Source organism: Penicillium concentricum (assembly GCF_028827145.1).
Source record: "Penicillium concentricum strain IBT 3081 chromosome Unknown utg000002l_segment0_segment0, whole genome shotgun sequence".
NCBI lineage: Eukaryota > Fungi > Ascomycota > Eurotiomycetes > Eurotiales > Aspergillaceae > Penicillium > Penicillium concentricum.
The window spans coordinates 9,525,155-9,548,521 of NW_026622755.1; the positions used below are offsets into that span (position 1 = coordinate 9,525,155).

The 23,367-nt window shown below is 48.3% G+C and overlaps 13 protein-coding genes across 13 annotated transcripts; 5 read left to right on the top strand and 8 right to left on the bottom strand.

Annotated features, from left to right (window-relative positions):
* Positions 1 to 377: 377 nt before the first annotated feature.
* On the bottom strand, positions 378 to 608 carry N7517_007337 (CDC26 family anaphase-promoting complex subunit; the record flags this gene model as incomplete). The annotated part of the gene is made up of 1 exon (XM_056725067.1): positions 378 to 608. One exon carries the CDS (start codon positions 606 to 608, stop codon positions 378 to 380), a length of 231 nt encoding a protein of 76 aa, XP_056581317.1.
* A 198-nt stretch (positions 609 to 806) lies between these two features.
* Positions 807 to 2,022, top strand: N7517_007338 (uncharacterized protein; the record flags this gene model as incomplete). The annotated part of the gene is made up of 3 exons (XM_056725068.1): positions 807 to 933; positions 1,044 to 1,181; positions 1,232 to 2,022. 3 exons carry the CDS (start codon positions 807 to 809, stop codon positions 2,020 to 2,022), a joined length of 1,056 nt encoding a protein of 351 aa, XP_056581318.1.
* A 198-nt stretch (positions 2,023 to 2,220) lies between these two features.
* On the bottom strand, positions 2,221 to 3,125 carry N7517_007339 (ribosome-recycling factor; the record flags this gene model as incomplete). The annotated part of the gene is made up of 2 exons (XM_056725069.1): positions 2,221 to 2,568; positions 2,664 to 3,125. The coding sequence occupies 2 exons, from the start codon at positions 3,123 to 3,125 to the stop codon at positions 2,221 to 2,223; spliced, it is 810 nt and encodes a 269-aa protein (XP_056581319.1).
* A 390-nt stretch (positions 3,126 to 3,515) lies between these two features.
* Positions 3,516 to 5,757, bottom strand: hscA (putative Hsp70 chaperone (HscA); the record flags this gene model as incomplete). Its single annotated transcript, XM_056725070.1, has 7 exons — positions 3,516 to 3,784; positions 3,851 to 4,331; positions 4,393 to 5,100; positions 5,160 to 5,325; positions 5,416 to 5,542; positions 5,599 to 5,649; positions 5,712 to 5,757. The coding sequence occupies 7 exons, from the start codon at positions 5,755 to 5,757 to the stop codon at positions 3,516 to 3,518; spliced, it is 1,848 nt and encodes a 615-aa protein (XP_056581320.1).
* Positions 5,758 to 6,105: 348 nt separating this feature from the next.
* Positions 6,106 to 6,435, bottom strand: N7517_007341 (uncharacterized protein; the record flags this gene model as incomplete). The annotated part of the gene is made up of 1 exon (XM_056725071.1): positions 6,106 to 6,435. One exon carries the CDS (start codon positions 6,433 to 6,435, stop codon positions 6,106 to 6,108), a length of 330 nt encoding a protein of 109 aa, XP_056581321.1.
* Positions 6,436 to 6,828: 393 nt separating this feature from the next.
* Positions 6,829 to 10,213, top strand: N7517_007342 (alanine--tRNA ligase; the record flags this gene model as incomplete). The annotated part of the gene is made up of 6 exons (XM_056725072.1): positions 6,829 to 7,042; positions 7,132 to 7,277; positions 7,341 to 7,367; positions 7,438 to 7,473; positions 7,532 to 9,940; positions 10,040 to 10,213. The coding sequence occupies 6 exons, from the start codon at positions 6,829 to 6,831 to the stop codon at positions 10,211 to 10,213; spliced, it is 3,006 nt and encodes a 1,001-aa protein (XP_056581322.1).
* A 216-nt stretch (positions 10,214 to 10,429) lies between these two features.
* Positions 10,430 to 11,163, bottom strand: cyp3 (putative peptidyl-prolyl cis-trans isomerase; the record flags this gene model as incomplete). Its single annotated transcript, XM_056725073.1, has 4 exons — positions 10,430 to 10,621; positions 10,691 to 10,828; positions 10,880 to 11,025; positions 11,118 to 11,163. 4 exons carry the CDS (start codon positions 11,161 to 11,163, stop codon positions 10,430 to 10,432), a joined length of 522 nt encoding a protein of 173 aa, XP_056581323.1.
* A 1,237-nt stretch (positions 11,164 to 12,400) lies between these two features.
* On the top strand, positions 12,401 to 13,801 carry N7517_007344 (E3 ubiquitin-protein ligase RNF103; the record flags this gene model as incomplete). Its single annotated transcript, XM_056725074.1, has 2 exons — positions 12,401 to 12,549; positions 12,631 to 13,801. The coding sequence occupies 2 exons, from the start codon at positions 12,401 to 12,403 to the stop codon at positions 13,799 to 13,801; spliced, it is 1,320 nt and encodes a 439-aa protein (XP_056581324.1).
* Positions 13,802 to 14,419: 618 nt separating this feature from the next.
* On the bottom strand, positions 14,420 to 15,848 carry N7517_007345 (DUF3844 domain-containing protein; the record flags this gene model as incomplete). Its single annotated transcript, XM_056725075.1, has 3 exons — positions 14,420 to 15,016; positions 15,078 to 15,460; positions 15,515 to 15,848. The coding sequence occupies 3 exons, from the start codon at positions 15,846 to 15,848 to the stop codon at positions 14,420 to 14,422; spliced, it is 1,314 nt and encodes a 437-aa protein (XP_056581325.1).
* A 560-nt stretch (positions 15,849 to 16,408) lies between these two features.
* N7517_007346 (uncharacterized protein) lies at positions 16,409 to 17,781 on the top strand (the record flags this gene model as incomplete). The annotated part of the gene is made up of 4 exons (XM_056725076.1): positions 16,409 to 16,539; positions 16,603 to 16,913; positions 16,964 to 17,099; positions 17,151 to 17,781. The coding sequence occupies 4 exons, from the start codon at positions 16,409 to 16,411 to the stop codon at positions 17,779 to 17,781; spliced, it is 1,209 nt and encodes a 402-aa protein (XP_056581326.1).
* A 941-nt stretch (positions 17,782 to 18,722) lies between these two features.
* Positions 18,723 to 19,235, bottom strand: N7517_007347 (cyclin-dependent protein kinase regulatory subunit CKS1; the record flags this gene model as incomplete). The annotated part of the gene is made up of 4 exons (XM_056725077.1): positions 18,723 to 18,772; positions 18,824 to 18,882; positions 18,936 to 19,080; positions 19,132 to 19,235. 4 exons carry the CDS (start codon positions 19,233 to 19,235, stop codon positions 18,736 to 18,738), a joined length of 345 nt encoding a protein of 114 aa, XP_056581327.1. The 3' UTR covers positions 18,723 to 18,735.
* Positions 19,236 to 20,073: 838 nt separating this feature from the next.
* Positions 20,074 to 21,961, top strand: N7517_007348 (bromodomain-containing protein; the record flags this gene model as incomplete). The annotated part of the gene is made up of 6 exons (XM_056725078.1): positions 20,074 to 20,151; positions 20,313 to 20,497; positions 20,549 to 20,810; positions 20,875 to 21,373; positions 21,452 to 21,511; positions 21,561 to 21,961. 6 exons carry the CDS (start codon positions 20,074 to 20,076, stop codon positions 21,959 to 21,961), a joined length of 1,485 nt encoding a protein of 494 aa, XP_056581328.1.
* Positions 21,962 to 22,146: 185 nt separating this feature from the next.
* N7517_007349 (putative mitochondrial folate carrier protein Flx1) lies at positions 22,147 to 23,233 on the bottom strand (the record flags this gene model as incomplete). The annotated part of the gene is made up of 3 exons (XM_056725079.1): positions 22,147 to 22,733; positions 22,802 to 23,041; positions 23,161 to 23,233. Coding segments are annotated over 3 exons (900 nt in total), but the record flags the coding sequence as incomplete, so codon positions are not given.
* Positions 23,234 to 23,367: the final 134 nt, after the last annotated feature.

Genomic DNA, 23,367 nt, shown 5'->3' on the forward strand with positions numbered 1-23,367 from the left:
GGGAGAAATGTGGAATATGCTGGGGTATTGGTAGATATCGGCAGAGGAAACCCCACGCCTTATCAATGTCATGATCATATGGTGCTTCAAAAGCACCATGCTCTATGATTGTTCGATCTCTCGCTGTCATACGAGGGTGTGGTGTGTGATGTATGGGACGGGTGTTATGTTTTCAACGTCAAAGATCCTACACTATTTGTTGCTTGTTAATGATGAATGACATGAATCAAGGAGAAGATTCAGATGATTCAAAGATCAAGAAACACATGCGAGTATATCACAATTGGGTCATGTACCTCATGTTGAAGTGTCGCAATGTGGAACAAGTCATTCCAATATAACGGTGGTCTGGGGGTTCGAGTTTGCGGTGTAGACAATCAACCACGTCGACTAATGCCTATTCTTTCTTCACGGGTCCGGACAATCCTAGCCTTGTCACCTGGAAGTGGTTTCAATTCATCGCTGGGGTCAAAGTTGATATTGGAGGTCGCCTTTGCGTGCTGTTCTGGGTGTTTGTTTTCTTCAGACAGTTTGCGAAGTCTGGCTTCTTCAAAGGCAGCAACATCCTCTGAGGTGATAGCAATAGCTGTTGGCTTTCGACGAAGCATTTTTGCAGTCAAAAATTATTAAATGAATGAAGAAAGACTTCTTAAGTTGACAATGGCTGCGTTTATTTGAGCGGAGGTCAGAGGAAGGCGGTGCCTCACGTGACTGCAATTCTTCATTCAATCTTTCCACGCCGAACAGCATTGAGCCTCTCTACCAAACCGCTCCAGGGACACGACCTGGTTGATTCAGAATACAAGATGTTTCGGCCACAGCTGAGGCAGATCTCGCTGCACTGCGAACGGGCGAAATTCGGTATTTCTACCCCGGCTCGCCAGTTCTCCTGTACCCGTACAGTGGCCGACGAAGGTCAAGACAAGCCATCCGGTAGGTACATCCAAGGGAAGCAGGCATTAAGCGATATAAACGCACTTATGCAATTGCGTCTCAAAATATTTGGCCCATTGGGAGTTTTAATTCTAACACATGGTCATTAGACAAGCCTAAACCCAATACCCGCCCTTCATCGGGCAACTTTATGTCCTACAAGCCTCGCGATCCCAATGCCCCCCCACCTCGCCACCCCAATGGACCCCCAGCTCGCGATCCCAACGCCCCCCAGCTCGCACCAACCAGTATCAATCTCGTCCTCCTCGAGTGATTGACGCTAGGTCTTTTGCGGCAGCACGAGCTAGCGGTGGAGAGCAATCTAAGATTATCCGCAGCCCGAGAACACGCAACGTTCGTGGCGGCGATCAACCCCAAAATCGCAAACCCAAACCCTTCGGCAAAGGCGCCAAAGGTGTCAAGGGTGCCAAGGGTAACCGAAAAGGCCCGCGCAGGGGCCCCAAAACTTCCGAGAAAGACGATGGCGAAGATGCTGAAGGTGCGGCTATCGATCAAGTTCTGGAAGAGCAAATCATCAAATCCCGACCAACCCCGATTCGCTACGAGCCCCAGGAGATCAACTACTCCACTTTGAAACAGACCTGGCCTTCAATCCCCACAGACGTGAACTCGCGCTCGGCTGCCATCTATGAGAAGCTATCCAGCCTGAGCGGCCGCGTTGCCAATGGCTATATCCCCCCTTATGAGCTTGGAAGACGCATGTGGAAGGGCCAGAACGTTCTCTTCACCAGTGAGAATGAGAAGACGGAGGCTTTGGAAGAGGTCAAGCGATTGGCTCAGCTTCGTGCTGATCGAATTTCACAGCGCAAGGGTGACCTCGTGGAGCCTCGGAATGTCCAGTTTAGTCCCATCGACGCAGAGACCACCAAGACCCTCATAGAAACATACGTTCAGGGTAACTACCCCGCGTCTGAAGTCGGGAAAGATGGCCATGCCGTGTTGGGAGAGGTGTCGAAGAACCTCAGGAACAACGGTACCTACCAGACAACCGGAAAGACCGCACAGTTCATGGCCAAGATTGAATCTCTTGTCTCTGCTGGCCGCAACGCCAAGACCAAGAGCGCCTAAGGATATGTGAACTAGCTAGAAGTGATTTGTATTATATTTGTTTCGTTGATCGGGTTCATTTTCCCTTATATTTTCCCAATATCTTCCCCGATTATGCCTTTGTCTGTACCTAAATATACAAAGTTCTATTTTACAAGCGCCCATTGCCATAGGCTATAATTTTCTCATGATCTTCCCTTGGCTTGCCAATTGGGCTTCTTATGCCTGTTCCAATGTCTTCCTGGCCGCTTCAAATGCATCCTTTACCTCCTTTTGGCCCTGCTCTGTAACCTTCTCCATCTGATCGTGAGCTTTGCGCACGTCATCTGGCCGAGCCAGTTTCTTCTTCTGCATATCCTGAAGACGCTTATGCATGGCACCCCTAGAGTCACGTACTACACCGGCAGCCTTTTCGAATGCTTGCTTGGCAGCTTGGATGTTCTTGTCGCGGGATTCTTTTGTAGGTGGTGGGATAGGAATGTTGAGCTGGAGGGCATTGTGAGGATCAGGCTGAGGGGTCAGGGAGAGGTTTGAGGAGACAATTGCTGAAGTAAGAGGTTTCAAGTGCTGCGCAAAATATATTAGAACTGGTTTGTAGGAACAGCAAAAGCAGGCTCATGCTGCAACAAGAAAGAAAATAAAGTCAAGCATCATAAACTTACATCCTCTTCGGCAGCCAAAAGAGTAACCATGCGTCCTCCCTTGGGCACAACCTGCGCCAGATCTCCCAATTTGACGGAGTCTTTGCTGTCTTTGCTCAGGTGGACCCTCAAGCTTTCTAGGACTGCGGTATTGAACCGTCCTCCTGCGCGAAGCTTGGACAGATCATCTTTTAGCCGAGCAACAGCTGTGGAAATGCCATTGTGTAATTGGGAAAGATCAAAGGGATCTTCAGTAGGAGCACTAGAGCTTTCTTCTGGTTCAGAAGCAGAAGCGGAAGCTTTCTTGGCCTTCTCCTTTTTCTTGTATAGGGCAGGCGAGTTGGCAAACTCACGGCTGTTCAGAGGAACAGCGCGCGGGTTTCGGGGCAGGAGACATAAAGGTTGAAGCACTTGAGTCCCTTGAGGGCGCGCAGCAAGACGATGGTTAAAGGAGCGAATTGATTGGGTTATAATGCGTTGCATGGTGGAAGTGATTGATGTGGAAGGTTTAATTAAGAGCGGAGGTGCACAAGTTTGGTGGTATCCCACATTACCCGCCCTTCCGCCTGGTGGCCAAAAATCATACATTATTAGAACTACCAAGTATAACAAGTACTTAAGTATTACTTGAGAGGAAATCATCACAATGTCATTAAATTGCAGATGGCGAACTTCGTCTACAAAAAACAAAACAAATCATACTTTTCAAGAAAAGAAAACTGCGCCCAAGTTGCCCGGCTTCATAAACAAAGCGTGACAGAGACCAACTCTGCCCAAGGTCTACATGGTGCAGATTCCCTGAGAAGCAGAGTCCCGGGAAAAAGGAAAATTCGTTGGCCATAAGTCTATGTTCATGCCTTCCCATGTATGCATTTACCGTGTGGCCATGGCCTTGGTGATCAGACGCTTGAGAGCAAGCTCCTTCTTCTTGAGGTCCTCGGGGGTAGAGTCCTCAACCTCGAGCTGGGCCATGGCGTCGCTGAGAGCGGACTCAATGCGCTCCTTGTTGCCGCGCTTGAGCTTCATGGACATGCCGGGGTCGGAGACGATCTCCTCAACACGGGAGATGTAAGACTCGAGCTGCTGGCGGGACTCGAAGCGCTTGGTGAAGGCCTCATCGGAGGTCTTGAACTTGGCAGCATCTAAAAAATTGTGAGGTCAGCGTACAGTCAAAAAAAAAAAATTAATAGTTGATGGGAGAAACATACCGTCAACCATCTGGTCGATCTCGGAGCTGGAAAGCTTGCCAACAGCGTTGGAGATGGTGATGTTGGCGGTGCGGCCGGAGGTCTTCTCAGTGGCGGTGACCTTCAGGATACCGTTGACATCAACCTCGAAGACACACTCGAGAGCGGCCTCACCGGCGCGCATGGGAGGAAGGGGAGCAAGAGTGAACTCGCCCAGGGAGGTGTTGTCAGCACAGTTGGTACGCTCACCCTGGTAGACGGGGAACTGGACAGTGCTCTGGTTGTCGACAACAGTGGTGAAGGTGCGCTTCTTGATGGTGGGGACAGTCTGGCCACGGTTGACAACAGGGGCGAAGATGTTACCCTCCATGGCAACACCAAGGGAAAGGGGAACAACATCGAGAAGGAGCAGGTCAGCGGTCTCGGCGGAGGTAGCCTTGCCGGAGAGGATACCGGCCTGGACGGCAGCACCGTAGGCGACAGCCTCATCGGGGTTGATGCTCTATAGGACAAGTATAAGTAACTGGTTTTTTACGTTAAATCAAGTAGCAGTGCTGCCTTACCTTCTCGAGCTTCTTGCCATCGAAGAAGTCGCTCAGGAGCTTCTGGATGCGAGGAATACGGGTGGAACCACCAACAAGGACGATCTCGTCAACCTTGCTCTTAGGCATGCCAGAGTCCTTGAGGACCTGCTGGACGGGGTCGAGGGTACCGTTGAAGGCCTTGGCGTTGAGGTCCTCGAAACGGGCACGGGTGATGGAGGAGTTGAGGTCCTCACCGTCGAAGAGAGAGTCAATCTCGACAGTGGTCTGGGTAGCGTTGGACAGGGTACGCTTGGCACGCTCGCAAGCAGTGCGGAGACGACGGAGAGCACGAGCATCACCGGAGATATCCTTGCCAGTCTTGCGCTGGAACTCCTTCTTGAAGTGGTCAAGGAGGTTAGTATCGAAATCCTGACCACCAAGGTGAGTGTCACCAGCGGTGGCCTTGACAGTGAAGACACCACCCTGGATGTTAAGCAGGGAGACATCGAAGGTACCACCACCGAGATCGTAGATGAGGACGTTGCGCTCCTTCTCAGACTTGCCGGCGCCGAGACCGTAGGCGATAGCGGCAGCAGTAGGCTCGTTGATGATACGGAGAACGTTGAGGCCAGCGATGGCACCAGCATCCTTGGTAGCCTGACGCTGGTTGTCGTTGAAGTAGGCGGGCACGGTGATGACAGCCTTCTCAACCTTCTTGCCGAGCTTGATCTCAGCAACCTCCTTCATCTGTTTCAAGTAGTCAGCAAACAAATCCCACAAATATTTGAATATATATTTTGCCATACCTTCATGAGGACCATGGAGGAGATCTCCTGGGGAGAGAAGGTCTTGGTCTCGTTGAGGTACTCGACCTGGACAACGGGGTTGCCACCCTGGTCGATAACCTTGAAGGGCCAGGACTCAACATCCTTCTTGACAATGGGGTCCTCGAAGCGGCGACCGATGAGACGCCTGTTCCATTTGAGTTAGAACCAATTTAGAATTGTGGAGAATGCGCAATCTCGAATTGATAAGCGCAAGAATTTTTTTTCAAGAACTCACTTGATATCGAAGACGGTGTTGGCAGGGTTCATGGCGGCCTGGTTCTTGGCGGCATCACCAATCAGACGCTCCTTGTCGGTGAAAGAGACGAAGGAGGGGGTAGTGTAACTACCCTGGTCGTTGGCAACTGATTAAACAGTCAGTATTTGAGAGAGAAAGATCGAATTTTTGGGGAAAGCGTACTGATCTCGACATTGGTACCCTCGTATTTGGCAACGCAAGAGTAGGTGGTACCTAAACAAAAAAAAAAGGCAATTAGCAACTGTGCGATCGAATTTAGTAGTGTTAGAACGCACCAAGATCGATACCGACGGCACCGTCGTAAACCTCAGAATCGGCCATTATGAATTTGTATATGTGATTTTGAGGGAGGGATGGGAAGAGGGATGGTGGGGGAGAGAGGAAATTTTTTTATCAAGCCGAGTGCATATTTAGTCGGAGCCACAAAAAAAAAACCAGAATTTTTTTAGCGGTGAGTCACGTGGTTCCGGTTATTACTAAATACCGGTGTATATTACATACTACATACATATGTCCTACGTAGATGTACCTTTTAATGTACACTTAGTATTAATATGTACTCCGATGTACTATCACATACACTATACACCTTTATTTGTTAAGAAGGTACAAAATTATACTATTCATTAGCTTAATTACCCATTTTGTACATCCGTACTCCATAATACTTCAATCAATATCCATTGGATCGTATAAATCTTCGTCCGTTACTTCATTCTCCCTAGCTTCATTCTCCGTAACCTTCTCTCTAGCTCGTGCTCGAGATTCAAGAATTGCCTTGCGAACATTATCTTTTTCCCTAGGAACTGTGAGGGAAGATGGTTCCGTATAAAGAACGAGTTCTTTTCCCGAGGGTTTCGAGCCGGATAGAACGGATTGAGGGACTGAGAGGACTTTCTTCGCGAATGGTGAAAAGACCAAACCAGGAGAGTCGTCTTCGATTAATTCTTGATCCAGGTTGTGAATGTAAGTCGTATGCTTGGTGTCATCCAAGAGCATTGGTTCGGGGGAAGAACGCCCTTGGTTAAGTGGTTTAAATTGGTGATAGTCAATGTGGTCATGTTGGTTATGCTGGTTATGGATATGCTGAATATGCCCCTTGGGTTGGGCCCGAGCGGAGATTGGCAGGCTATTATCTAGAAATATGTTAGCTTGACAACTTCCACACCTTCAAGATCAATCTACCTAGTCGTAGGCCTCCAAGTCTCTTCGTTAACGGTTGCGCGACATCGGGATCATCTGGGGCCGGGCGCTTCTTCCCGTGACCTCCCTCACCCGTCATCTCCGCTCTCTCTCTCTCTTTCTCTCGAGTATTGGGAAGTGGTTGATTATTAAAAATAAGTGGTTGAATTCCTCCTAGGTGTACTGGGGTCAAGTTCAATTCGTTGCTCGATGCGGGTTTCTGGGGTGGTGACGAACGGGGAACGGGCCTTGACTCATCTCTTTCGCAGAAATCAACCCAGACCCTTTTACCCTCGCTTTGTTCACTCCCAGTCAACCAACCCTCCCAAATTCGACAGGATGACTTCTCTCGGTTCGGAATGGACCGCTCAGCGAGTCCGAGACACCTTTTTAGATTATTTTAAACAAAATGGCCATACATTCGGTGCGTTGAGCCCATTCTCTCTTTTTTTTGCACTACCCCTCCACCCCCGCCAACGACATGAACTGACTTGAAGTTATTCTTGGATACAGTCCCTTCCTCCCCCGTCGCTCCTCTGTCGGATCCGACTCTTCTTTTCACCAATGCGGGAATGAACCAGTTCAAGTCCATCTTCCTGGGCACTGTTGACGCCTCGTCGGAGTTTGGAAAGATGAAGCGCGCAACGAATTCGCAAAAGGTATTGGATATTGACTATCACGGAAAAATTCGGCTTGAGACTTTTGCTAACATAATTGGATAGTGTCTCCGTGCCGGTGGAAAACATAACGTGGGTGTGCCTTGGTAAACCCTAGAGGGGTTATTAGAGGGGCTTTGGTACACTGACTGACCTGAAACAGGATCTTGATGATGTTGGCAAGGATAGCTATCACCATGTCAGTATTGAATCCCCTTTCTATTCTTCGCCAGAAGAAGTACTGACGAATTCTCTAGACCTTCTTCGAGATGCTCGGCAACTGGAGTTTCGGCGACTACTTCAAGAAAGAAGCTATCACATATTCGTGGACTCTGTTGACGGAAGTCTACGGCCTAGACCCCGAACGCCTCTACGTTACTTACTTCGAAGGCAACGAAGCTGGTGGATTGGAACCGGATCTGGAAGCCAAAGAACTATGGAAATCGGTGGGCGTTCCTGAATCTCACATTCTTCCGGGAGATATGAAAGACAACTTCTGGGAAATGGGTGACCAAGGCCCATGTGGACCTTGCAGTGAAGTGCACTATGATCGGATCGGTGGGCGCAACGCTGCTCACCTCGTCAATGAGGACGACCCAAATGTGCTGGAAATCTGGAACAACGTCTTCATCCAATATAACCGCGAGCCTGATAGCTCCCTGAGAGCCCTTCCTAACAAACACGTTGACACCGGAATGGGTTTCGAAAGACTGGTGTCGATTCTCCAGGACAAATCTTCCAACTACGATACCGATGTCTTCACTCCGATCTTCCAGGCTATCCAGGATACCACTGGAGCCCGCGAATACCGTGGCCACTTTGGCGCCGATGATGTCGATGGAATTGACACCGCTTACCGCGTTGTTGCAGACCACGTGCGGACTTTGATGTTCGCTATTTCGGATGGTGTCATCCCCAACAACGAGGGCCGTGGCTATGTCATTCGCCGTGTCCTGCGCCGAGGAGCTCGGTATGCCCGGAAATATTTCCAGGTCGATATCGGGAATTTCTTCGCTAAGCTAGTACCCACTGTTGTGGATCAATTGGGTGAAATGTTCCCTGAACTCAAACGCAAGCAGCAAGATGTCATCGAAATCTTGGACGAGGAGGAGTTGTCATTTGCCAAGACCTTGGATAGAGGTGAGCGGCAATTTGAACAATACGCCCAACAGGCCAAGGTTAAGGGCACCGATATGCTCCATGGTGCCGACGTCTGGAGACTGTACGACACTTTCGGCTTCCCTGTTGACCTGACCCGGATCATGGCCGAGGAACGTGGCCTCCGCATTGATGACGTCGAATTTGAAGAGGCTCGCTTGAAGGCGAAGGAAGCTAGCAAGGGTCAGAAGAAGGCTGCTGAGGACACAGTCAAGCTTGATGTCCACGATCTAGGGAAACTGGAGAAGATGAACGACGTGCAAAAAACCGACGACTCGCCCAAATTTGGCCGAGGTAACATCACTTCTCACGTCAAGGCTATCTACCATGGAAAAACTTTCCATAATAGCACTGACGATATTCCCGAGGGAGCACAGCTTGGCGTCATTCTCGACTGCACGAACTTCTATGCCGAACAGGGTGGCCAGGAAAATGATACAGGCAAAATCATCATTGATGGACAAGCGGAGCTTGAAGTTGGCGATGTACAGGCTTATGCTGGATACGTTCTCCACACCGGCTTCATGAAATACGGATCATTTACTGTCGGCAATTCTGTCATTTGCGAGTATGATGAGCTCCGACGCTGGCCCATTCGGAATAACCACACCGGAACCCATATCCTGAATTTCGCTCTGAAGGAAATCCTAGGCGATGGTGTTGACCAGAAGGGTTCCCTGGTGGCCGCTGAGAAGCTTCGATTTGACTTCTCCCACAAGAGCGCAATCTCTGACGCCGAGCTTGAGAAGATCGAAGCCAAGTCCACTGAATATATCCGACAGAACTGTACTGTTTACTCCAAAGACCTTCCCCTCGCCACTGCCCAGCAAATTCCCGGCGTTCGGGCCGTGTTCGGCGAGACTTACCCCGATCCTGTTCGTGTTGTCTCTGTCGGCGTGGAATTGGAGGAAATCCTGCAGAATATCAAGGATCCCCGCTGGAAGGAAGTCAGCATTGAGTTCTGTGGTGGAACTCATGTCCAGAAGACAGGCGATATCAAGGATTTGATCATCCTGGAAGAAAGTGGCATTGCCAAGGGAATTCGCCGAATTATTGCCGTCACTGGAGAGGACGCACATGCGGTGCAGAGAGTTGCCGAGGAATTCGGACAGCGCCTTGATCGGCTGAATGCATTGCCTTTGGGCTCCAAGAAGGAGCAGGAGGCTAAGCAAGTCCAGGTGGATCTCAACCAGCTCGCAATCTCCGCCGTCGTAAAGGCCAAGTTCCGTGAACGTTTTGCCAAGATCAATAAGCAGGTCCTCGATGGCCAGAAGGCCCAACAAAAGCTGGAATCGAAGAAAGCACTCGACGCTATCAACTCCTATTTCGAGGCTCCTGAAAATCAAGACAAGTCGTGGCTTGTGGTCGAGCTTCCGATTTCTGCCAATGCCAAGGCTGTCAGTGAATCTCTCAACCATGTCAAATCAAAGATGCAGGGCAAGAGTGTCTATGTTTTGGCGGCCGACTCTGAACAAGGTCGTGTTTCACACGGATGTTACATCTCTCAGGTGAGTAACAGGACACATCAGTCTTATCCCTCTTGGGTTTTAGGGAAACGAATAGTGAAATATTATCATTTATGGACTTTTATACTGATTTTGACACAGGGACTGAGTGAGCAAGGTGCTTCCGCAAGCGACTGGGCAGCCGTCGTCTCTGGCGCCGTGGGAGGAAAAGCCGGAGGAAAGGGTGCTACTTCCATTGGTAACGGTACCAATCCCGACAAGGTCGAAGAGGCTATCTCACTGGCTGCGGACTACTTGAGTAAGTTCAAGCTCTAGACCTGAGAACCTGATCCTGTGAAAGTCTTTTTTTTGTTCTGGGGAAGATATCACGTCTGTGCCAACCACTATGAACTGTCCAAAAAAAGTCCTGGTTATTAAAGCCATATGAAATTGATATGTTTCCATGATTCAAAGTCATTTCTTGCAATTCTGGGAGCTATAGATTTGTAGTACGTAGCTGTTTCCCAAATATCACCCCCATCATAATAATTCTTACATCTCTCCACATTGCACAATCGTTACATCTTGATTGGGCTTATCCTTCGTGGTCCGGGTGTGTTCAAGCATTTTAATAATATCCATCCCATCAATCACCTGGCCGAAGACCACATGCTTGTTGTTCAAGAACGGTGTGGCCGTGGTTGTTATAAAGAATTGGCAACCATTGGTGTTTGGGCCCGAATTCTGGTGTTGTCAGTGAAGAGTCCTTTTCTGTATGGATAGATATCCCCGTCTCGAGGTGTTCAGACTTACAGCCATACTTAATAAACCGGGACGGTCATGTGTGAGAGTAAAATTTTCATCAGCAAATTTCGAAGTGCCGTAGATGGTACATGACCCAGTTCCATCGCCATTGATGAAATCTCCACCCTGGATCATGAAATCTTTGATCTGCAGCGAGCATTAGTTCTGGATCGATACCCAAGAAGCTTTCTTACATACCACTCGGTGGAATTTGCTTCCCTTGTAGCCCTGGGGCTGTCCCTTAGCGTTCTTGCTCTCGCCAGTGCAAAATTGGCGGAAATTCTCCGCAGTTCGGGGAGTGACATTGGCGAACAACTCCATTTTCACTCGACCGAGAGACTCGCCTGTATTGAATATACTACTTAGCAGAGTTCGTCATGTTTATATGACTACTCAGATGCCAAGCCCACGAGAGCATGCAAATAAGTGAACTTACCTCCAAGGGCAATATCAAAGAAAACCACTGGATTAGGTTGTGCCATGATGAAATGTGGGGGTTAAGATGTGCTGAAGAAGGTTGTATGATAGATATCCGATGTCCCAGGTGAACTAAGGGCGGCAGGTACGGAGCGGTGTAGCGGCCATGTGACATTTTTTTTTCAACATAGAATATAATATCATTTTGCTGAAGCAAACAATACATATATGTAGGCTAGAAGGAAAAGAAGAACTAGCAAAATAAAGAACATAGTTAGTGAAAATGGTGTAAAGGGTGTAAAGGGTGTAAAATGCAAACCTATCTATATATATGTGATGTAGGGCAGTATGTCAACGACTTTGATTCGGTCTTTATAAGATTTAAGAATCCTTAACTGAGAAGGAATACAAATTTGATAGTGAACTGATACAGACTTCATAAATCGCAATATGCTTGAGGTTATTTTTTTAACAAATTTATGGGCTAATGGAGTATGTACTCCGTACTAGCATATAGAGTACGGTATATTGAATTTATAGAGTGGCAAGGCGTATGCGATGTAAGCCCTATCCATGGATGTATTTACAGTATGAGATAATTAAAGTCTCCTACCGAGAGTATACATACTTTTAAAAGTGGTTATGCAATAAAGATGCAATACACTATAATTTATTTCAAATAGATAGCCTAAAAAAAGGGGGGAGGGATGCAAATAAAGCGCTGTCTCATCCCTGTAAATGCATTCAGAAGTACCTTACACCTCTCATTTGGTTCTAGACCCCTGTCAATCTGAGGTATCTGAGACTTTGACAAAGTCCCGTGATTCCCAGCCTCAGGTGTCGGTTTGGTCCCGCATGCATCCTTAAATCAACCAGGAGCCTGGCTCCATCCTGCCCTGATCCACTTTCTCTCTCTCTCCCTCCCACTCTCTCTTTTCACCTCGCCAAGGTTTCTGCTACTGCTGATAATGATATGAGATCGACTCTCGGCATTCACATTATCTTCGCAGGAAGTTCTGTGTGTTCTGCTTAAGGTCGATCCATGACAGGCCATCAAGTTTAATCTTCAAATATTCATCCTGTCGCATGTGATAGATACCCTCGGATCGTCCCTATCCACTTTCTTGTCGCCTTGGACTTAATCCGCTGGAGTCTACCCCGAAATCTACATACAGGGCTGCCCTGTACACACAACTCAAGGCATGAAGGATCAACCTCGGGGCAACTGAGACTCCAATAATCAAGTGGCCACGTTCCGAGTGGGATCAGTGCGGCCATTTTCGTATCGACTTTTGAGTCGGAATGTCTTCAACACCAACCTCGGCCTCTAGCAGTGCTGCAACCACAAGTGCTAGTAGCGGCGGAGAAGGTTCGGGCTCAAATAATGCTACAAGCTCACCTTTATTGTTCTTCGTCGCTCTTGGGTTTGGTGTTGTGTTCACAAATCTATGGTATGTCGTTTCATATTCCCTCTGTCCAGGACAGCATTCCAGCGTTTCAGTTTCAGTGATGGCATCTGACGGTCATCGCAGGATCATTGTTGGTGTCAAATACTGCTTTCGATATAACCAACGAAACCGTCAGCTCCGCAGTGAGGAATTAGGAGAGCCGATAGACTTGGTCGCTATGCCTCGAGCTCATCGCAGGAGAAGGGAGAAGAAGCTAATGACGATGGATGAAGTCAACGGGCGGTTTCCACTTGCCAAGTACAAAGTATGGAGATCATCTCGTGCCAACCAGGGCCTTCCAACAGAAGGAGGTATCACAACCCCGAATAGCAGACCACAGAGTCTAAAAGGCGAAAGTGGTATCGTGACAACAGCGGTTGGGGTTCACACGGCAGCAATACCATCCACCAAGGGTCATGAGCGGGTGGATTCCAATGATACATCACAAACCGCCATCCCCGAGCTGCATGATGGCCCTCCGGTGCAGACTTTGGAGCAGAAGGGCCCTATAGTATCTGGGACGGCTTCTACTCAGCAATGCACTGATGCAGGTATCCAGAAAGAGAAATGGCAGCATTCTTTGACCAATGAAAACATGAACATTGATCTTGAGGACCATGATGGTGATGCCTACATTCGTAACGCTGTTCCTGCTGATCTTCTGCCCAACCCTGGCGATTCTTGCGCAATTTGTTTAGATATCATTGAGGACGATGATGATATTCGGGGACTTACATGTGGACATGCTTTCCATGCCTCATGCGTCGACCCCTGGCTCACTAGCAGAAGGGCATGTTGCCCGCTATGCAAGGCCGATTACTATGTCCCTAAACCCCGTGCACAGACTGAAGCGCAGTCTGCCACAGATCGCCAGGGTCGTCGTACAGACTCGACTGGCGCTGATGAAATTCTCAGACCTCCTCGGGTTGCTTGGAATAGTGGCAGGGGAAATGGATGGGTTCAAATGGGCTTCCCTAGCCGAATTTTTCAACCCACATCCCAAGATGAAAGAGACACTCCAGTCCGAGAACAGCATGTACAGAATGCGCATGATCAGCCTTGGGACCCAGTCCATGCCTCACGTTCTCCGGGTCAATCCACCTGGTCTCGATTGATTCCCAATCGGCTCCGACAGCTTTCCTTCCATTCTTCCCCAAGAAGACTGCGCACACCACCTGAAGTTGGGACTTCACCTGCGCATTCTCCACCTTCAGAAGGACGCACACCTCGTCAAGTCGAAGCTGGTACCACATGACAGATCTCTGACTATTATCCTTTCCAAACCCTTTCACGATTTGGCTAATCTGCACAATACTCTCATACCGGAACCACATCTGGAATGTTGGCTGGAGTTTTATTTTCCTTGTTTATGACTTGATATGTGTAATTTATCGATTTTTGCTTGACTGGACTGGATTGGGGCGCATATGGATCATGAGGGCCCCTTTTTTCGGTTGGATATTTATGAATTGTCTTTGTCTCCCTCTCACACTATCTCTTGCTATGATGAACTTTGTCCTATGACGCTACTGACAGCCACTGTTCCCCCCCGGATTCTTGGTCCATTTAGCTGGCTGAATGGATTGTGTATTGGTTGAACATCTATATATCTTTTGGTGCGCAATACCGGAGTACATAATGAGTACTGTTTTGTACATGCTATACAACATATTCTTTGAAATAGCCGCGTGGCCCCTAGAATATGTAGTTTAGGGAAAAAGTAAGCAGAAATAAAGGAAGGCAAAATTTGCTTATACATAGTAGGTTGAGGGATTGAGGTAAATAACATGAAGCCCTCCAGGGCTGAACCCCTAAAAAGACGGCAAAAGGAAAAAAAAAACACCCCCTAACACCCACACAGCTTTCCATATGCTCACATCTGAGACTTAGGACCTCCTACACCAGCGCTGATGACACTGGGTAGCTCTTGTGAGCCCATGCTGAAAAGCATTCCAATCGCACTACCAGCGAGAAGGATGGCAAGCAGACTGACGCCTGCAACAAGGAAGAAAGGTGAGCTGATGTCTCTTTTCTGGCAAGCCGCTCCACCCCATCGAATTTTCTTGGTGCTGCCATCGCTATTCTGAACAATGGTTTCCTTGCATTGGCATGCATAACAATTGCCTGTACTTCCCTCAACACCCGAGCCGTATTTCCGATAGCAGGAACCGTGCCCGGAACAGTCATTGGTAGATTCGACACATGAGGAGTTTGAAGCATGACAGACAGGCGCTAGGGTTGAGTGCAGCGGGAGTGCAGAGTGCGGGGTGGACCGCTTGAAGGCATTCTGTTGGGCAGCCACTGGTGCCAATGATTGCTTCGCGCCTCGGGGGCTGGATCCTTCCGATTTAACGCCCGGGGGCAAAATTATCGTCGTGATTTCCCGGTTGCTGGTCGACGATATCTCGGCTAGGTGAAGAAGCAATGTCTCTAGGAGCTTGGTTCCAAGAAGAGAATCCCTAGAGGCTTTCTGCAATTGGTGACGTTGAATCAGAAATCGTTCACGGGTCAGAGAGGGGAAAACTCGATACCTTAAAGGACAACTTCAGAGCTGAATCCTTGTGATCCTTGCTTATCCAAGATTCCACTGAATCAACCAGCGCAAGGAAGTCACGGGCAAGCAAATCAGACCCATCAGCAAACATGGGATCATTGGATAGGCATTCCTTCAGGGTCTGGTGTAATTGAAAGATTAGCGAGGGAACGTGAGGATCATTGAAGGTCAGCTTTGTTACCTGGGATGTCGATGATGCAGCCCTGCTAGCATCGTTGAAGTATGTACAGAATTGTCCACGGTCCTCTTTCGAAGTGGGGCTGCTTTCGATGAATGATTTCAGGAGGTCAAACTCGATAAATGGCGAGGAGACTTGCGGAATATGAAGGTGGTTTGGTTGGGCTTTTTGCATGACTAGGGCTGCAGGGACATTAGCTAGAGCTTCCAGTCAAGTGTGAGTCCATTTCCACTTACCAGCTTCCTGAGCGACCCCTTCCAGAATAAGGATGCTCTTCTTAGGAACAAAATCCCCAGTAGCTCCCCCAAAGAGAGTGAGATCATCTTGAGCAAATTGATTCAAGTGATTCACGGTATCTGCATTCACAGTTCCGAGGACTGATGCCACAGAGGACTTCATGCGAAGCTCCAAGACAAGCCGGGCCTCATCTTCTGATATAGTTTGTTGTAGGGCATTAACACTTGAAGAGGTTACAGCCTTGGGAGGAAACGTGAAGATCGTAGCATCCAGTGCAGTTGCTTGCAATGCACCTGTTAATCCCAGGGCAAGGAAGGCGGACACCCAGCGCATATTGGTAGAATCGGGAGGGCGGGAGGTAAGGCAAGACTATTATGGCAGACGTGGCGATGCCCACATCAAGGTTCTCCTCTAGGGGTATCTAGAGTTTTGTTGGGTACGACGGCGAGGAGTCAAGGACAGAATACCATTTGGTTACGGACGACTTGGGGGACATCCGATAAGATATCACAAAGATATCACGTGGTCTAGTATGTACAGCTACAAACAGCTCTAGCAAATACATGTATTACCTGTAGATATAATATCTATGTCATCAATTTCTAACCCAAGAGTTTGTTCTTGTATTACTACCATTCATGTCGAGAGATTATCATATGGGTACCTATATATGTTGAAGTGTACAATAATGTGTATACTGGTACTTAGGGCCCCGGCCTCCAGGGCTGCCACGCCGCATGTTACATAATCAACCAAAGCGCCGAGCCCGTCGCCATCGACAAACTCGCAACACAAATCCTCGTGCATATCATGCTTCAAGGATTCTGTCCATCCCATTTTCCAATTTGAGATGATACTCTAGTGAGAATCATTGCAGGGATTGGCTTTTCCCAATGCTCCGGCTCAGGTATCTGCTTCGAAGTCCTCTCGCGCGCTCGTCTCTCTCCAGGCCTACACACGCTCGTTCCAACTTCTCAAAACCAGAAAATGTGCGACATGTGAGATTTAGGCGGCCTTGGATTAGGTAAGGAACCCCATTTGAACCCAACCAAGGTCTCTTTGGTCAGACTGACCCAGAATCCCTCAGGTCCTTCATATCCAAATGTCTTCTGTACGGCACCGCCTTCCACCTCTGGAGCACCTTCGTGCTGGTACGATTTGACGACGATACCGACGACGACGATATACCTTCTGTGGCCAAGTCCGGGGAGACAGCCCCGCAACAAAGCCCGAGAAGCGGCAAAATAACCGGCAAAGAGGTTGAAAACGAGGGTGCGCTGTTCATACCGCTTGCCTGGTCTCGATTACAAGAGGGCGAGCTATATGCTACATCGGATCCAGAGTGGCAAGAATTCGTGAAGTTATCCAAGGATCGAAAGAAGCTCCAGAAGCTTAGAGGTGAGAAATCGATTCAATCTCCGTTCAAGATCATTCGCTTACTATTCTAGATGAACTCGCTCAAGTCGTCTTAGAGCATGCGGGGAAGCAGATGGCACATATACTAGGGGAGCCTCTCTCCCTCACAGGATTCTGGCTTGTCCATCAGTTTCCAAACCGTGCCCCTCCTGGATATGTGCGATCGGGGTATGTACTACTGATCCCTAAAAGCTTGGTTCTTATACTGATAATAGGCAGATTGGAGATTAAAGACGGCAATATATCATGGGTGACAAAGCCGATGGACCCCGAGATAGGCGACAGGTTACAGACCTTCATGAAACCGGTTCACGTTGCTCTAGCAATCAGAGATGCGTATCTGATACTATTTTTAAGGCAAATGGATCGTTTCAGGAACCCCGAAGGGGAGCCGCTGGATGGCTTTGATTTCTTAAATAATTCTTCTGCCGTGCCTGGTGACGAGAGAGGGAACTGGATTGGCCAAAAAGATCAATCTAAGCTACAACCACCTCTGGCCGACGGCCTAAAGGAAAACATGCCGCCTAATACCGAGAATACCAACTACCACCCATCCTCCGTCATATCTTTATTACAGCGGCTTCCGTTACCAGACCTTGGCCCCGGGTCGGAACTGCACTTGGCATCACAGGCATTCAAATTACGATTGAACCATGAAGAGGCCTTAGCACCAAGGTCTGCTCGCCGCGGAGCTTTCTTTATCGCGGGCCCAGTTGGGCTGAAGGGGCCTAATGGGTTTTGTCGATTTGAAGTGAGCGGCGAGTATGACCCAGCCAAGCGTGAATGGCGAACAGTGGAAATGACGCTAAAGGATCTGAACATGAAGAGACAGAGGGCATTGGGAAGTTGATCACATATACCCCGGACTTTCAAAGGTTTTCCTCTCAAGGCGCAAAACATATCGGGCCCTCTTCAGGATTACGGATGTGTTTTGGATTCAAGGACTATCTTGCCCTTTGCACGAACACCATGTAAATACATATTTCCCGCAGCTATCTAAGGAACCAACACACTTTTGAGACAACTTCTAGATCTATGCATAAGAAACCATGATTATGAGGGTTATCAATATTCTATGTTGTACTTGATCAGCTCAATACCATGTTCTTTCAATGTGATAAATTAGCCGTGTGACAAAAACCATACGACTGGCTACATAGTGAAGGTTGCAGCGTGGAAATTGATGAGTGAATTTACTTGATTTGTTAATCATGAATGATATATCAGGGGAGGCAACTAAAGCTGGGGACCAAATGACCAACGACACTAAGTGGATGGCCTAGGTATGCATCTATCTCTCCGCCCCTTTGCAAATACTTGGTCTCTTTGTTTCCCCTCCAACATCGGCTAGAGTGACCCAGCAGAGTTCTATGTCTCGCCCACGGTATTCTTCAATGTAGGATAACTTGACTGGCATGGATTTTCAAGATGCTCACACGAAGTTCAGGGAGTGGAGAAGCGCAGCATCAGTAGCAGCCTCACCACTGGCCAGTAGGGAGAATAACCGGCCAAAAACTCGATTTGATGGTCACGCTAGAACTGTCCAGACATCCGTGACGAGACAGATGTTGGTATTCCGTGTGGCATAATAGAGAGAGGGACTGGCCCTGGGGTCTAGCGTGTCAATGAAATGGCGGGCAAGGAGAAAATGAAACTTGGTCTCATTCCAGGACTTCAATTATGAAGCTTTTGTGGACGCTAATGAGCAATATTGCGAACGCGTGTGCCTAACGACCATAAAGCAATGTCTTCTCAACTGCTCATATTTCCAAGCACAACGCCGCCGATCAGATCAATGACTAACTTATTGTTGCAGAGGGGGCTGGTAGTTAAGTGGGCGCCTATAAGACGGTTAGTGACACAGCCGAGGGAACAATTCGCAAGTAACCTACTTGAACAATAAGATATGAGGCTCAGGTTCATGCACCTCGTAATGCTCCCATCCCAAGCTCTGCGCGTACATTGTTAGAACCCATGCACATCCTCGAATTATGTCCAACATACTTGTGTAATACCCAGAGCTCGCCATTCCTCCTCCCAAAGCAATTTCAGAGTTCCCTTGGCGCTGTCGAAGTAGTCTGCGGGGATTTTTTTGAGCATGTTCTTCGGGAGCTGCACATGGCGGTATTCGAATTTGTCGTCGTTGTATCTGTGTGGAGTGGTCAATGGAGAGTCCAGCGCAATAGCACAGGGTCCTCACCTTGCAGAGTAGTGGATAGAGTCCACAAATTCATCAAGTTTCTCGCGCTCCGTCTCCAAGAGGAGACGGGGCTTCTTGTTGCGCCTAGCCGGGTCGATGTCCATTGTGATAGGGGAATGGGAAGAAATGGCAATATGAAGATATCCTAGATATACAGATTGTCAGTACCAGTCTGTTCCACGTGTTCAAGCAACAATGGCTAGTAATAAGTTGCCTGAGGATGCGCCTCACAATGTGGCTGAATGATTATCGCATGTAGCGACAACGGAAACGTACGCTCACAGGGCTCTGATAGAGGCCCTAGGGTTGTGTAAGATAATCTGGTATTGAGGAATCAAAGTACCGAGGATGAGTGATCAGGTGAGAGTGTGACGCGATAGAGAAAATAGGTGCGAGTTGTAGAAACAACAATCACCGGGACTTGTTTTGCGGGACTCGGGAAAATAGTGGGGGGGGAAACAACCACTTGGTGCCTCAGGTGTCAAGCCAATCTGCTCCAACCACGTGACTAGAATTAAGACATGCATTGATAGTACGTAATATCAGTACCAGAATTACAAATTTATAAAACCCAGGATACGGGATTTACATATACAAAACATTAAAACTTACATTCAAACCTTGGATGTTTGTTCATACCCGTAACAGGAGATACCGTACAGTACCATACACATGTATCCATGATACATCTATGGATACCCCCGGACCACCTTACCTAAGGCGGGATGGCTCCGCCGACGCGTCTGCAACACGTCTGAGATGAGGAATGTCTATGCGAATATCTCCCTTTGCCATACTCTATCACTACTTGTAATTCTTTCAATCAATTTGGCCCTTTATTAAATCTGTATTTCCACTCCTCTTGTGGTCTTCAGTCACAGATTACCATCTTCAATGTGTGACTCGATTCGCGACTTGGGACGTTATCAGAAGTAATCCGAGATGACCTCAAAACGACGAGCGGCTGCCGCAGCTTCCCCAGATATGAAGTTTCGTAGAACGAAACGCCGAAAGGTTTCCGTAAGTATTATACACTTGAATGGAGATCACGCGACATTGTGACTACGGCAGTGGGACCTGCACTGTTCGAATGTCATTTACTATCCTACATTTTTTTCTTTGCGCATATAGATCGGATCACATGTTTCAATTGCTAATTCCAGCTGCGCTGTGTGTGATAGGATGATGATATCATTCCCGAAGAGTCTCGTGCGTCGTCGCATTTAGACTCAGAGCCACCAGAGGAAGCAGATCAAACCCCGGAGTCGCAGGCCGAGTCCGAGGCCGAGGCGGATTTTGAAGGTGATAGTCTTCAGGCTGCCCAGGACAAGATTATGTCCGAGTTGACGCGGCTCAAGGATTCCGAGTAATTATCGCTGAACCCGATCCTTTGCTCAACGCTGATGACCCGAACTAGTGGCGAGGATGTTTCTTACCCGTTCATTGGCAAACCAGACCGGAATCTCTACCGGGATTATTATGAGATCATTCAACATCCCGTGTCCTTGCGGAGCATTCAAAAGAGGGTCCGTGGTACAGACAGCAGGAAGAATTCATCTAGAACCACCGCATATCCTACATGGAAGTCATTTGAAGAGGAGGTTAGCTATGTATGGCGAAATGCTAGAGAGTACAACGAAGATGACAGCGAGATCTCCATTCTCGCGGGGATTTTAGAGGTAAGCCTATACCGCCACGCCCTTGCCATCCGTTCCCTTCAGCATGCTGATATTGGTGGACTAGGATCACTTCCACCGACGGGTTGCGGAAGCCAAAAAGCTTGTTCCGGATCCCCTTCAGGTAGATGGAACCCCTGAGATGCCTCGCATCAAATTGAAAGTGGGCACACCTGTGCCCCCAACGGCGCAGAGGTTAACCTTGAGAATGCCTGGGCAGAGCTCCGATACACTATCCAAGGACGATGGACAACCCTCAGATGTCACATTCAAGAACGAATCCCAAGGCCATAAACAAGATATTGCCGGAGCTGGATTAGCAGGCCAAGAAACCAGTAGATCTCCTAGAGGATGGTCTCTTGGAGGGCAACTTGACAGTCCAAGGTCGAGCACTACAGCCACGCCATCTGGCTCAGAGCAACAACAGAACGGTTCTATGAGTGCGCAAGGCTTACCGAGCTCGGTGACAAACACAACCGCCCTCGCAACGTCCACGACGCAAAATCCCCCCAATGCGCCTTTTGATGTCTCTTCGGATGTCACACGGCATTCATCTTCGGCTTCTGGTACGTTACGCTTAATAGACGGTTTGTCACTTGGCGAAAGTGTTGCTCGGCTCCCGGCATTTGCTGACTCTTTGTTAGCCTACCAACCGCATTTTAGTTCATCGCCCATGGATTCGCTGCTGAGGCGATCAGACCAAGGTTTGTCCCCCGGTGAGATTGATGGGACTTCCAGCTAACTAGGAGCTAGACCCAAAGATGGCTCTGATTCGCAATGTTCAGATTCTTACACATCCCTCTTTGTCGTTGCAACCCGACTTCTGCCTAGATATCCCGCCTTCGTCGCTTGTTTCGCAACAGAATATCACAATCCATCTTCCTCCGTCGCACAATATACTGACAGTCAGGCCTCGTTTAGCGCCTAGTACTTCCCAGCGACAGGTAAAAATTGTTGCACTCATGGGCATGCAGCGCCTACATTCATCGGGCGATGCCAATGCACTTTCATATGATATACATCTGCATCCTGGCATGACGAAGGTTGACTTGGAAGCTATTGCAGGGCCGGCCAAAGAAGTCTTCAAATCTGGTGCCCCTGGGTCAGATGTTGATTATGAACGCGTGACTCTATTCTTTAATCTGCTACGTTAACAGTCATGCTAAATAGCAAGTGTTGATTTGATAAAGGGGTGTTTATATGTACAGTCGAATTCTAAATATCAAGCTTTGAGGACGATGCCATCCATGGATGTTTCTACGTATCGCTGGTTTATTGGTATTACAACGTAGAGCCTAAGCAGGTGGTCTTTAGTACGATCAATTGATATAAGCAGAAATTAGTAGGAAGTATTCCATGGATTTTGTGACAACCGGGATAGGTAGACCTTGGTATTCTCGTATACCAGGAAGGTCACCCATGTGCTGGGAAGTACCCGGAACAGATTTGGACCGAGACCCTTATAGAAACCTGCAATCCCTTCTTTGGCCCATACCTGGGAAATGACATCAATGGCCCCGCGGTAGATCAGATGGGCCTGATAAGTTTGCAACCGGGACCTAATTACTTGGTAAGGATACGTCACACTGCCAGCGAAGACTTTTGATAGACCGGAGATGGCAAAAAAATCAACATTACCCAGGGCCCGCCCAGTGCCCGAATGGCTGCTCTCAATTGAGCCGGTATTCATCGACCGAAGCCTGAAAAGCTTCAATTGCTCGTATGCCATAAACTGAAGGGCACCATGGCTGACACCAAATAGTGCTGGTACGAGACCTCGATAGAAACCGCGTATTCCCTCCCCTTGGTATATTTGTTTTGCTCCAGATGCAAATGAAGAATACGCCCCTGGGGCATGGGAACCCGTTGACAACATGCGAGTTTTGATCACCCAGATTGGATTGGTAAGGACCGACGTGATAACGCCTATGGAAATCCACAGATTAATTGAGGAACGGAGGAACGATGCCGACTTGGACATGATATGTGCATACCTGCACTGCCAGATGCGAGAAGATAATCAGACGATGTGAGGATCTGTTTTCTCTTCTCACGATGGTTTCGAATGGTATCCTTCAGGCTGCTGTAGCATAAGAAGTACAAACCCCAACTTGTGGAATTTCCGATAAGATTGGGGGTAAGTCCTCGGTAAAAGGCGGTATAGCCACCCTCATTATAGAAGATCTTGCGAATGATTCGCAGTGAACCCCCAAATCGGGAAGATGATCGATCGACTACATATACCAAAACAAATTAGTTACTGTATACCCCGAGGGGAACTAAGAGAAGATTAAAGCTTGCCTTGTAGCCTTGTTTTGATCATGTCAAGAGGATGTAGCGACAGAGTTGACACAATTCCCGCTGTGAATCCCGCTACGGTCTCCACAAAGGATGTCGAGAAGCCATCTTGACCAGTCATGAACCTGCCTTCGAAGAAGATAGGAAAATTGAACACACAGAGAAAAAGATGGAAGGAGAGAGTGTATGGAAAACAATATCAGGGAGGAAGATAAGAAAGAAGACGAGATCGGGAATATCCCGAGAACGTCAGAACATGTGA